The sequence below is a fragment of the Cydia strobilella genome, chromosome 14 (assembly GCF_947568885.1).
Source record: "Cydia strobilella chromosome 14, ilCydStro3.1, whole genome shotgun sequence".
In the NCBI taxonomy this organism is placed as follows: domain Eukaryota; kingdom Metazoa; phylum Arthropoda; class Insecta; order Lepidoptera; family Tortricidae; genus Cydia; species Cydia strobilella.
The window spans coordinates 3128401-3141815 of NC_086054.1; the positions used below are offsets into that span (position 1 = coordinate 3128401).

General features: G+C 37.3%; 1 protein-coding gene across 1 annotated transcript in view; it reads right to left on the minus strand.

Moving 5' to 3' along the window:
- LOC134747412 (uncharacterized) overlaps positions 1–12412 on the minus strand; it is a 60969-nt gene extending 48557 nt beyond the window's left edge. Inside the window, exon 1 of the mRNA XM_063682036.1 lies at positions 10218–12412. Coding sequence (XP_063538106.1) covers positions 10218–12404 — 2187 coding nt within the window. The 5' untranslated portion in view covers positions 12405–12412. The remainder of the gene's footprint in view (positions 1–10217) is intronic.
- Between the last annotated feature and the right edge of the window lie 1003 nt (positions 12413–13415).

Sequence of the window (13415 nt, forward strand, 5' to 3'; positions counted from 1 at the left end):
GTTAGAACGAGAGGAGAAACAAATAAATATGTCATTTCTATTAAAATTTCTATTGTATTCGGCTCAGTGCCCGTGAACGTACTAGTCCACTTAGTCGCCCTTCCACAGCTGCTTTACTTAGTCCAGCCGTCGTAAGACTCGGTGAGTGCCGACTCCAGATAAAGTGCCTTTTAAGTGACGTCACTCTCTGTTATTATGTATTCTTGCTGCGTTGAAATTGTTTCACTTGTGGAAAATCCGGTGTAAGGGGCCACAGAAAGTTTGGTCACATAGAAACTAGATTACGCTGTCATTAAAACGACCAGCTAGATTGCTCGAAACTATGTAATTACAATAGGATAAGGTATATCTATGCCTGTAATTAGTTTATGTAGCTTCAGATACCATAATTAAACAAATACAGCGAATTTAAGTTTTTCATACAAAATTTGTTTTTGCTCTATTTACGCTGTTTTATAAGCTGGACCTATATAAACTAATTACAGGCATAGATATACCTCATGTCATTGTATGTGCAAAGTGTCATTACAGTCCAACACGTAGTTTTAAAATGAGAACGAAACTCCGTTTGTATGGGAAGGTGAAATTCGGCTGCGCTATATTCCCACCACATCAGTGTGGTAACGGAGTTAATGAGACTCGTAAGTCGCAACTTGTCTTAAAGATTAGCTACAAATTAACTACCATTTAAAAAAAAAAAAACACATTTTTAAATACGTCTTAGAAATTATTTGGCTGATATAATAGTTACATTTTACGTCAGCAATTCCGGCTTAACCTCAAACTTGATTTGACATACGTACCCGACTCGTAAAAGTGCTTTTCACTGTATCGCGTTATGCAAGTACTAAGTTTCGGCAACAATGCCAAAGGTTCCGCTCCCCTGGCTCCGAATGCGTACTTAATTAAAGGCAAAGTTTGTCTCGGCTTTCTTCTCTTAGACCATAAATTATTAATTGCGGTTTTATGATTTTTAGTCAAGTAATCTTTTGATCTGTAAAAGTTTGGGAAAGTTTTACAACTGATTTTTGTTTTTTGTAAAGTGGTCCTTTGTTGCGTTTTTTTACCAAATTGCTATGGGGTCAATGCCGCAGGCGGAGGTTTTGGACTGGGTGTCCTTCTCATAACTTCGGTATAAATTTTTCTATATCTATAGTTTTTATTTGTATATTTAGCTTTTATTTAGTTTTAATTTAATTTTTAAGTAGGTATTAGCTATATGTGCCATTTTCAACCAAAAGGGTACTTATTGATGCTTGTCAGTAAGGCGCTATTTCCATATAGCTTCAATTAGAAATCAACCTTATCAACAAGCGACAATGTGGTACCTTTTGGTTGAAAACGTCACATATTTATTGTTATTTTTTTTAGAAGCCCTGGTGGCCTAGCGAGAAGCGCTGGTGGCCTAGCGGTAAGAGCGTGCGACTTTCAATCCGGAGGTCGCGGGTTCAAACCTCCGGCTCGTACCAATGAGTTTTTCGGAACTTATGTACGAAATATCATTTGATATTTATACCAGTCGCTTTTCGGTGAAGGAAAACATCGTGAGGAAACCGGACTAATCCTAACAAGGCCTAGTTTCTCCCTCTGGGTTGGAAGGTCAGATGGCAATCGCTTTCGTAAAAACTAGTGCCTACGTCAATTCTTAGGATTAGTTGTCAAGCGGACCCCAGGCTCCCATGAGCCGTGGCAAAATGCCGGGATAACGCGAGGAAGATGATGATGATTTATTGTTATTTTTATTTAATTTATAACTAATTTGGGAATGTCTATTTTAATATTATGTTAATATAATTCAGTTAGTAGATAAAGTTAGTTTACGTAAAAATTGATATTGTAATTTTCATAATTATGGGAGAGCACAGTTTCGTAATAAAAGCTTTAGGTAACTAGATAGCTGTTCAGCGAGTTTAAGATGATCGCGGTTTTATTGTATGTATAATAGCCATCACTTTTAAAAATGTAAATAGGTACGTAAGTCCTCCTCTGCTCCTCCTCCTCTCCTCCTCTGGAGTTGCAGGCGTACATAGGCTACGGAGACTGCTTAACATCAGGCGGGCCGTATGCTTGTTTGCCACCGACGTAGTCAAAAAAAAAAAAGTAAGAGTAAGATCGTTTTCACATTGTCCAATCCGATATCGAATGTCGGTTGTTCTTTGCAGAGTCTTACGGAGTTATATCTATCTATGGTCTTAGCTAGTAAAGAGTACCCTAAGTCGTCGTCCTTTTATAACAATATATTTAAATTGATTAAATTAATACATAAACATAAAAAGGCACTTTTTACATTTTACTTCCATGTAAATCGCGTTGTTATCGCCGCTGTATCAGTCAATTTCCTTCATGAAATGATTGAAGAACTCCTCGACATAATCGCGACTGTAATATGTCGTCGAACGTCACTCATTTCATCAAGGAAATTGACAGATAGAGCAGCAGCAACAACGAGACCGCAACAGTAACACAGCTGCAGTTTACATCCAAAACTACTCTCAAACCTGGAATTCAAGACCATAAATCTACCACAAGATTTCCACTGCAATAAAATGGTATTACAATAGTATTTTCCTTTTTTACAAATAAACACGATACAACACAGACAGATAGACATTTATTTTTTGGTAAGTTTAATAATATTATTACATAGATACAAACCACAATTGAAAGCGAAAGCAAATGTCGTGTCTTACAGGGACCTAAATAAAGAACCTGGCCGAGGAACGAGAAAACTGGCGCATACTCCACCGACAAGAGCCATGCTCTTAAATGATGATGATGAGATACAAACCGCCCTAATAAAAACATAAACGTCCGTGATTTTTAGCCGCAAAGCTGATATTGCACTTGCAACACTTCGGGTATTCAAAACATTTGGTGCAATAATTTACAAACTGGAAATAAGAACAAACTTAGATGTATTTTATAAATTTAATTTATTATTTAGAGTAAAAATATAAATAGCAAATGTGATATAATGTATAAAATTAGGGCTTTTAGACATGGGTTAAAAAAATGCACGCATAATAAATACCAAGTAAGAATAGAATAGTAAACGATTGCGATTAGTGTAAATTAAAATATGTATGACATTACAATGCCCTGCCAGGGCCCATATGACTAATGTACCTAGTTATTAAGATCTGTACTACACTATGGTTTCAATAAATAAATAGAAATAGAAATAGAAATAGAAATAGAAAAAGAAATAGAAATAGAAATAGAAATAGAAATATAAATAGAAATAGAAATAGAAATAGAAATAGAAATAGAAATAGAAATAGAAATAGAAATAGAAATAGAAATAGAAATAGAAATAGAAATAGAAATAGAAATAGAAATAGAAATAGAAATAGTTTATTCGTGGCACATTATAACACAAGAAGAACCAAAAGCAAACTTACACATAACATTACAGCGCATACTTAACATTACATTACATCACACGACCGATATTAGCCCCGACAATGGTCCCGACTCAGCATGGTGTTAGCCTGGATAGGCCAACGCTGGTCTTCCGTCGGGGCCACGAGTGAAGCACGGAAAGTACACAACATAAAAAAAGAATAAATGACTAAATGACTCTAAATAAGCGTTCTTTTTTATCCCCAGATGCATTGGCATCATATTTTTTATATTTAATGAAAAAACACGAAGTGAGTTCGTCAGTTTTAAATAAGAGTCGGCGACAATAGTTTGTACTATATTTTTTTTACAAAAAAAGAACTTAATTTATCAATTGTGATGAAGCCAATATAAAGAAGCTTATTGCAAAAAGGTTGGCGAAACCTGAAATGTTTATTTGACAGTGAAATAAGCGATTTTGACACTTTTGACAGTGACGTATCTGTCGTAGATTGTTTGGTCTTGAATTCCAGTTTCGGGTATAGACTTAACGGGATGTATTCAAATATCTAAAGCTACAAACCCAAACCGGAATCAAATATTCGTGTCAACATCTGAGTCTCCGAGCAAATAAGCCGTCCTAATAAAATTAAGCTTAAAAGCGGCATTAAGCTTCGAAGCTGAACAAAATAAACTCGGTTCAGAGCCTGAAATATGTACCGCCAATAGACTTGCTTTTATTAGCCATATCTCCGTTAACATAAATTCCATGTACATCTGACGGTAGTGATGGGAATGTTTTATTGAACAACTTTAAAATTACAATATCGATAGCGTAATAGTAAACCAAAATCTTAAGAGAGAGCGTAAAGCCAGGAAATTAGAAGAGGACAATTAATATAATTATATGGCGCGCCGCGCGAAACTTGCGACGGAAAAAATGGCCATTCCGCGGGTTTTCACCTTTTTATCTCGCATTACCTACTCTGAATTTTTTTTTTGTTTCAAATGTTTGTTCGGCAGATCGGCAATATCCCTAGCTATTTTATACTAAAATTATACTGCTATGGGATTCAGGGAAACGATATACAGCTGAAAATAAATAAAAATTAGACAATACACATGCTTTCGTGATTTTTTCTCGAATCAACTTTAATTGATTATTGATTATTTAATTGATGTGTAATGTTTTAATCAAATTTTTATGGAATTGAAGCTAATTGATTTATAATTTTAATTTTAATTTATTTATTTTCAATTTATGTGTGTTTACTAATATATTTTTAAGAACTGTAAACTAACAGAATAAAGATTTCAATTTCAATTTCAATTTAACCTTTATTAAAGTTTTTTCTTGGAGATTGCCCTTGCAAGGATAGTCTATTTTCCGTGTTATTTTTTTCATGGCATTTGTCTTCGATTAAAATGTATAAAAGTTATGCCTAAACATCCATTAAAAACATCTTCTTTATTTATAAAGTGTGATACGATATATCGTAGGGTATACCCTAAATGGTGCAGGCCGAGGTGCAGGCAGACCTAAAAGGAGATGGCGGGACGACTTGAATGCATTCTACACAATTGGTGGCCAAGTACAAACGACAGGGTCGTGTGGAGGAAACGAGGGGATGCCTTTTCCAAGCCGGCTATATTAGACTTAATAAAATTTGCGCATCGTTTAATCACGATAGAATACTGTTCAATATACTACAATAACATCCTGTAACTAAAATTAAGTATTCTTGCAAATAAATGATATTGATTGATTGATTGATTGACTAATAAAAAAGTATGATATTATGGTAATATACAGCAATTAGGTTCACGTTTCTCCTGTAAACATACACAAAACATACATAAAAGCAAAATTTTCTTATTTTTTTTATACCACGTCGGTGGCAATCAAGCATACGGCCCGCCTGATGGTAAGCAGTTACCGTAGCCTATGGACGCCTGCAACACCGGAGATATTACACGCGTGTTGCCGACCCTTTAAAAACTTTTTTGAAGAACCCCATACTGTAGCCCTAAACCTTATTGATCCTTCATCCGCATTTTTGATGTACTCCAATTTTTTATTACCCTGAGTGATAAAATAATTACTTATATGCACACACGCTTTTCACTAGTGTCCACAGTAGCGACAGCTTTTACTTTTTAATCTGTGTTTGACTCGTTAAGGGTATCGGGATAAAATAATCGATATCTAGTCTATTCCATTTATTTACAAATATAAATACGGGAGTTGGAAGGGGCAGACCTCGGCGGACTTTCTCTGGTCAGATCGGGGAAATCCTGAAGAAAGGCCAGGTCAAGAGCACCCTAAACCGGCGAGCGTGTATGAGGAATGTTATGAAAGTGAAGGAAGCGAAAGAGGTATGTCAGGATCGTAGCAAGTGATAATCCGTGGTCTCTGCCTACCCCTCCGGGAAATAGGCGTGATTATATGTATGTATGTATGTATAAATACCTATTACTTCACTGGCTTAGTGACCCAAAGAGGATCTTGGCCTTTGATACTAGAGAACGCCACTTTGCTCTACTCTGCACCACTTCACGCCACTGCCTTCATTTAGGGTTTCAATACTCCAGCGGTATCGGCGGTCAGATGGACGTTTGTCACTTGGTTATCGTCTTGGGCAAGAGATTCATGGCTCAATCGTCTAATCTCGCTATCATTGGTCATGTGGGGTAAAATAAACATAGTCTATGTTGCTCGGGGCAAAAGGAACCACGTGAGGAAAGTCCTTTTACAAATATTTCAACATTACATTACAAATATTACAAGTCGGCCAAGCTCACCCACATCATGGGGCCCGCCGTCTATAACAAGCTGCCCGACAGCATCACCAGCGCCCAGAGCTTGGGCAGTTTTAAATGTCGCCTCAAACGCTGGCTTGTTGAGCATCCGTTGAAGACTATGACGAGTACCTAAATTTCCACAAAAGGGATGTTAATTAGCTAATTCTTTTATTTCTATATTATTACGAATAATGTGATTTATGTGATGTTATGTTTATTTCAAATTGATTTTGTGTATTTGTTAACGGCATATGTAAATATGTTCCATTTTTATAACGTGTAAATTAGCTTTATAAATAAATAACTTATGACTTATTTTAAATTATAAACTGGAATAGATATCAAACACTAAGGAAAAAGTTCAAGTCTACCGGTGGCCGAGGCGGGAATCGAACCTGCGTCTTCAGCTTATGCGGCTAACGTCCTGAACACTTGACCATACGGCCACCCCGGCCGGCTGGCTATATAGTAGTGTGACTACTTAAATATTTTATAAAAATGAACAAATCAAACAAAACTGTTCATCCGAAATAGGTGGTTTATTGAGGTTGGTAAACAAAAACATGACAGACTACTTATACAATCTAAGAAAAATCTTAACACCGCGATGTACAGAACAACGCGGAGGGAACAGCGCCATCTAGCGGGACATTGGTACACTACCTTTACTATACAAGTTGTACATACCGCCCACCAAGGAACGTCTTACGTTCTTTAATTATAGGAAGATACCGCCCACCGTGAAAGAATTTTATAAAAACGATGAGTAGATGGGTAAAACCTTCCTTAAGGGCTAACAAAATTAAACTAACAAACTAAGAACGTAAACTAGGTAAGTAATCTAAGTTATGGAAATATACATTTCTTCTTATTGTTTACATAAGAAGAGTACTCTTAATTAGAAAAATGTGACAAACAGAAATCACACTGACTTAAAACTAAAAGGCCTTGGTCCATAATTGACCAAAAAAACATATATAATGTAAGTTAGACTTAAAACTAACATCATATTGTCCATCTGGGACGAAACTTAATAATAGGAAATGACAACTTTTAATTTTACATGCAACTTAATTACTAACTGGCAGAACACACAGTTTGGAGGTTGGGCGTTTCATTAATGACCCCTTTGAACGTAAAGTAACAACGCGAGTTATGTTGTCCGCACCAGGGTGTTTGTTAACAACTCTACCAAGCAGCCAACGACTGGGAGGCAAATCGTCTTCCTTGATTAGGACAACATCTCCAATGTTGGGTTCTGGAGTCTGTTGAGACCATTTATAACGATGTAAAAACCTTGTGAGGTATTCATTTGACCATTTTCGCCAGAAATCTTGGACCATGCGTTGCGTAAACTGCCACCTGCGCAAACTGCTAACATTAGTGTTCGAGTAATTGTAATCTGGCACGGTAACCAGTGGTTCTCCAACCAAGAAATGTCCAGGTGTCAAGACATTATCTGGATCATTGTTTATACGGGTCAGGGGTCTAGAGTTTAAACAAGCTTCAACCTGAGCCAATACCGTCGCCATTTCTTCATACGTCAGCGTGGATTCACCTATGACCCTTTTTAGGTGGTACTTTGCGGATTTGATACCTGCTTCCCACAAGCCGCCGAAATTGGGAGCATGTGGCGGAATAAAATGCCATGTGGTGCCTTCGGTTGCCAAAGCTTCTGCGATTTCTGACAACATATTTTTATTCTCCGCTTGTAGCAATAATTTAAGTTCTCTGGAGGCACCCTGAAAATTTGTTCCATTGTCACTCCAAATTTCTTGGCACGGTCCACGTCTAGCTACCAATCGTTTAAAGGCTTGTATGAACCCTTCAGTTGTAAGGCTGCTGACTACTTCGATATGGACAGCTCGCGTGGACATACAAATAAATAGGCATATATACCCTTTAAAGGATCTGTGTCCACGCCCTCCAGACGTTCGGAGGTGGATAGGGCCGGCATAGTCGACACCACAAAATTTGAACGGACGTGCTGGTGTAACCCTTGCTGCTGGTAATTGTCCCATTAATTGAGATTGAGATCGACTTGCTGTAGAATGTCTGATACATGTCACACACTTTCTGAAGCAGGCATTTACCAAATCTTTTGATCCTAAAATCCAATACCTTGAATTAATGTAATTTTGCATAATTTGTGGTGCACCATGTAAAGTCTTCATGTGAGCGTCCATTACTATCAGACGTGATAATGTAGAGATCTTGGGCAGCAAGATTGGATGCTGCCTATCGTTGCTTAAGTGGGTAGTATTTGCTAATCGCCCTCCAACTCTCATAATTTCCTGCTCATCTAAAAATGGATTCAGAGACTTTAAGTTTGAACCTCGTGGCATTTGTGTTTCTTTGTTTTTTAACTTCTTAATTTCTTCTTCAAAATATTCTTTTTGGCATTGCCGTATGCAAACGTAGAGAGCTTCCTTTAGTTCTTTACTGGTTAAATATTTGGTGTTATATCTTTCAGTGACAGACCTTCTTGAGTTTAAGAAACGTCTGCAATAAGCAATAACTCGGATCAGTCGTGATAACGATGAAAACCTATCCCAAATTGTACAATCACTTGTAATATGCAAGACCTTTGCTACTTCGAGATCTGTGACTATGTTTTTTGGTCTGTCATATTTTATTGGTTCTTTTTGAAGGTACTCTGGTCCATTAAACCACATAGAAGTAGTTGTAAGCTCTGATGGACGTAAGCCTCGTGAGGCATAATCTGCAGGATTAAGCTTGGATGGGACGTGGGACCATTGGTTGGCATCTAATGTAGTTAATATTTCGGACACTCTGTTCGCGACGAATGTTTTCCACCTATTTGGGTGGCTGTTAAGCCAAGCTAGGACGACTGTAGAATCCGTCCACGCATGAATGTCACCCTTGTTGACATTTAGATTCTCCGAAATTTCCATTAAAAGCCTGGTTAGAAGAACCGCCCCACAAAGTTCCAGTCTGGGTATGGACACTTGTTTAATTGGAGCAACCTTTGTTTTTGCCGACACTAGAGTGACCGTTACATCTTCTGTTTCGTCTACTATTCGGACATACACCACAGCAGCAAATGCGATTTTTGATGCATCGCTAAACCCATGGAGTTCTATTTTCTTGCTAGTTTTCTTTAATCTGATCCATCTTGGAATATGAACCTGTGTAAGCATTGCCAATTCTTCACGATAAGTACTCCATTCGTTTATTAGGTTGCTAGGAACTTCCTCATCCCAGGTTATTCCTGTCAGCCACAACTTCTGGATCATAACCTTTGCTAAAATTACACAAGGAGCTACCCAACCCAATGGGTCGAATAATCTCGAAATATCCGAAATTATATTTCTTTTTGTTACCGGTATTTTCATAGGTGTAAGTGACACGGCGTAGTGAAATTCATCACTTTCTCGATTCCAGGTAAGTCCTAAAATTTTGATTATTTCATCCTGTTTAATTTCTATTCCACTCCCCACATCCTCTTTCTCTCTTTTAATCATCTCCAATAAGTCATTGCTGCTAGTAGTCCATTTCTGTAAAGTAAATCCGGCCTTTCCCAATAATTCATTCATTTCCCTGTAAATTTGAATCCCTTCTTCTTCCGTTTCGCAACCTGTCATGAAGTCATCCATATAGAAGTCTTTGAGTGTTCTTTCAGTGGCTAAAGGGTAATGTTCTCCTTCATCTAGTGCTATTTGTTGTAAAGCCTTGACGGCCAAATATGGTGCACTAGCCGTACCAAAAGTTACTCTGAGTAGTCTATAATCTTGCAGCTCTGAATCAGGATTATCTCTCCATAATAACCTTTGAAAGTTGGCATCTTCGTCCTTTACCTTGACTTGTCTGTACATCTTTACGATATCTGATACTAGCGAAATGGGATATAGTCTCCAGCGAAGTACTAAATGTCGTAAATCTGGTTGTAATTTTGGTCCAATCATAAGATTATCATTTAATGACACTCCATTCTTTCCTTTGCAGGAAGCGTCAAAAACAACCCTAACCTTGGTTGTTTCTCTCTCCTTTTTCACCACAGCGTGGTGGGGTAAGTATACAGCGTCTATTTTATTTTTCTCTTTTTCAGGTACTTTCTCCATATGTCCTAATTGTAAGTATTCATCTATTACATTTTTATATTGTGATAGAAGTTCCGGGTTTTTATTTAATCTCTTTTCCAGTGTATAAAATCTTTTTTCTGCTACATCTCTAGATTCGCCATATTTGCAGCCAGGGTCGTCGTCAGCAAACGGGAGCTTTACAACATATCTTCCCGTATCATCTCTAGAAGTAGAAGCTGCAAATATTTCCTCGCATCTTTTCTCTTCTTCTGTCCACAGGTCGTGACCTTTGACCATAGACACATCAGACTCTAATTCCCAGAATTTCTTAAGCAGATCATCTCCAACAAGGTAAGTATGGAACACAGATACATTGGATACATTTTGTTTGGATCCAGTCGCTCCCATTATAATCCAACCCAACGACGTTGCTTGGGCTACAAGAGTTTTTTCTTTGTTTTTCCTTATTTCTCCCGAAACAATCTGGCTATAAACTACTGCACCTAACAAGACGTCAATTTTGTTAGGCGTGTGATAATTTGGATCAGCCAGTGGTAATCCTGTGACGTCTATTGAGCCCAAATCTACCACTTTCTTGGCTGGCATAATAGTAGTAATTGTACTCAGTACATATGCCTTTACTGAAAGCCTTTCTTCAGGATGTATCAATGATTGCAAATTTAGTATCACCCTCGACCTTGGTGTTGCATTCTTTTGTCCTCCCAGACCAAATATGTTACTGCGGACTGGGATACGTTTCAGTCCCAGATATTGAGCCGTTGCCTCCGTAATAAATGAAGCTTGAGAACATGGATCTATCATTGCTCGCACGGGATAATATTCATTGTTCCTCGACTGGGCTCCAACAACTGCAGTGGCTAACAGTACTTGACCCTGATCACCCGAAGAAAAACAAGTCGTAATATCTGTTGGTTCTGAGTCAGTTAATTCTTCCATGTCTTCCATTGTACCAACATTAGTTGTACCTTCAGCTACCTCGTCGGAAGAAACACTGGCACCAGGACCATTTTTGGGATGAAGTAATGAGTGGTGGCGGCGTTTACAAACTCTACATGGTGTGGGATTCTGGCATACCTTCGCTGAATGGAATCCGCCTAAACAGTTAAAACATAAACCCTTGGTTTGGACAAACTCGCGTCGTGAGTCTACGTCTTGCTTGACGAATTGTTTACAGAATATTATTTTGTGAGATTCTGAACAAAACGGGCATTGACTGCCTTGAGCTACATGCAAGGCGCGTGCCTTATAAGTTATAGGGGTGGGGTTATGATTAACAGTTTTCTTGGTTTCTATAAACTCTAAAGCTCTAAATCGATTTGTTATAAAATCTTTGAATTGCTCAAAGGTCGGTAAGGTCTCCTCTGTGGTTTGCATTGATGCAGTCAACTCCCACTGCTTTCTTGTTTCTGGGTCTAACTTGAGAGTGAGCAAATGAATCACTATGGCGTCCCAAGCATTGACGTCTATGCCTATATTTTTTAGAGCATGTAGACAGTCTGAACTAGTATCAATTAATTCCTTTAAGAAATTTGCTGACTCACAAGTTGCGTTTTTTTGAGATAAAAAGCGTTTTAAAATAGTTTGACACATGAATCTTTTATTGTTATATCTTTGTTTTAAGCATTCCCAACATTTGTTATAATTGGAATTAGATATCGGAATTTGACGAAGCAATTGTTCCGCCTCTCCAGACAAATACCCTTTTAAATAGTGCATTTTTTGTACATTGTCTATGGACTCATTATTGTGAATAAGGGACTCAAATAAATCACGGAAAGTAGTCCATTCTGTATATTTGCCCGAAAAGGTCGGAATAACAATTTTTGGTAATTTCACTGAGTTGTTTTTTAACACAGCGGGTGATGTACCTGGGAATTGCATGGATTGTTCTTGAATATGGTCAGTGACCAAAGTTTCAGCAACTGATTTTAACTCAGTCTTAAACTCTACATACAATTCCTGAGTGATATCATACATATCGCTCTGAACATAAGTTGACGACTTTATTTCTTTGTGATGATTTTCCATTAATCTTTTGTGACCCAACAGAAATTCCGTCCACAATTCATCCAAAGTTTCTATCCTAACTTCTATATACTTTACTGTTATACGCTCTTTCGGAGATTTTTTGTAATTCGTTCGAGCTTTATTCATACGCTTATTTATATCCTCTTGGCTTGCAATCAAGGCTTCCATGTTGTATGGGTTCTATGTAAATGTATTTCTAATCAAAATTCTAAAATTGAATAAGTATCCAGCGTAATATGACACTAACTTTCTAAGTTCCTATAATGCGTTAACAAAATTTTACAAGTGTTTATAGGACCTAATGTCTATAGAATAAACCTAAAAATTTTACAAGTGTTTACCGGATGGAATTCTTCTAAGTCTATAGAATAAAGTTTTAAAATTGTACAAGTGTATAGAATAAGTTTTTAAAATTTTACAAGTGTTTTTTCGGATGGAATTTTTCTAAGTCTATAGAATAAAGTTTTAAAATTGTACAAGTGTATAGAATAAGTTTTTAAAATTTTACAAGTGTTTTTCGGATGGAATTTTTCTAAGTCTATAGAATAAAGTTTTAAAATTTTACAAGTGTATAGGATAAGTTTTTAGAATTTTACAAGTGTTTTTAAGATTTAATTTCTACCAGAAATCGGGCATAGGTTCCCCGTCGGAACTAATTTCCTGAAACTAAATTATTCTAAGTTAATAAGCTAATGCACTTAAAGTTCAAATTGACTTGATTCTCGATTCGATGATTAATTTTTTAAAGTTTTCCAATTCTTAGACACAAGGCTCAAATTTGCACAACACTTTTTTACTACTTGACCACTATGAAAACACTGAACCTTATGACACTGGATTAAAGGTTGTTATTTCTTTAACAATTGTAAAAGTACTCACAGTTGTTTGACCATTGATTTTGTCACCTGGCTGTTCACGTTTGCACCATATCCTTCCGTGACGTCACGGATGTAGATTGCTCGCTCGCTGTTGTAGGCTTCCTTCCAAGGCGCCCTCTGTCGGCAGCCTGGATGCAGTCGTACGCTCCTCACGTACTTGCTGAAATCGCCCCGAACAGCAATCCACTGCCCATAGGTGCGCGTTAAACAATTCGTCCAATTGACGAATTGTTTATTTTTATTTACGCAAAAACGTTTCCACTACTATTCCTGCCGGAATCCGGCGACACGAAGGACCATG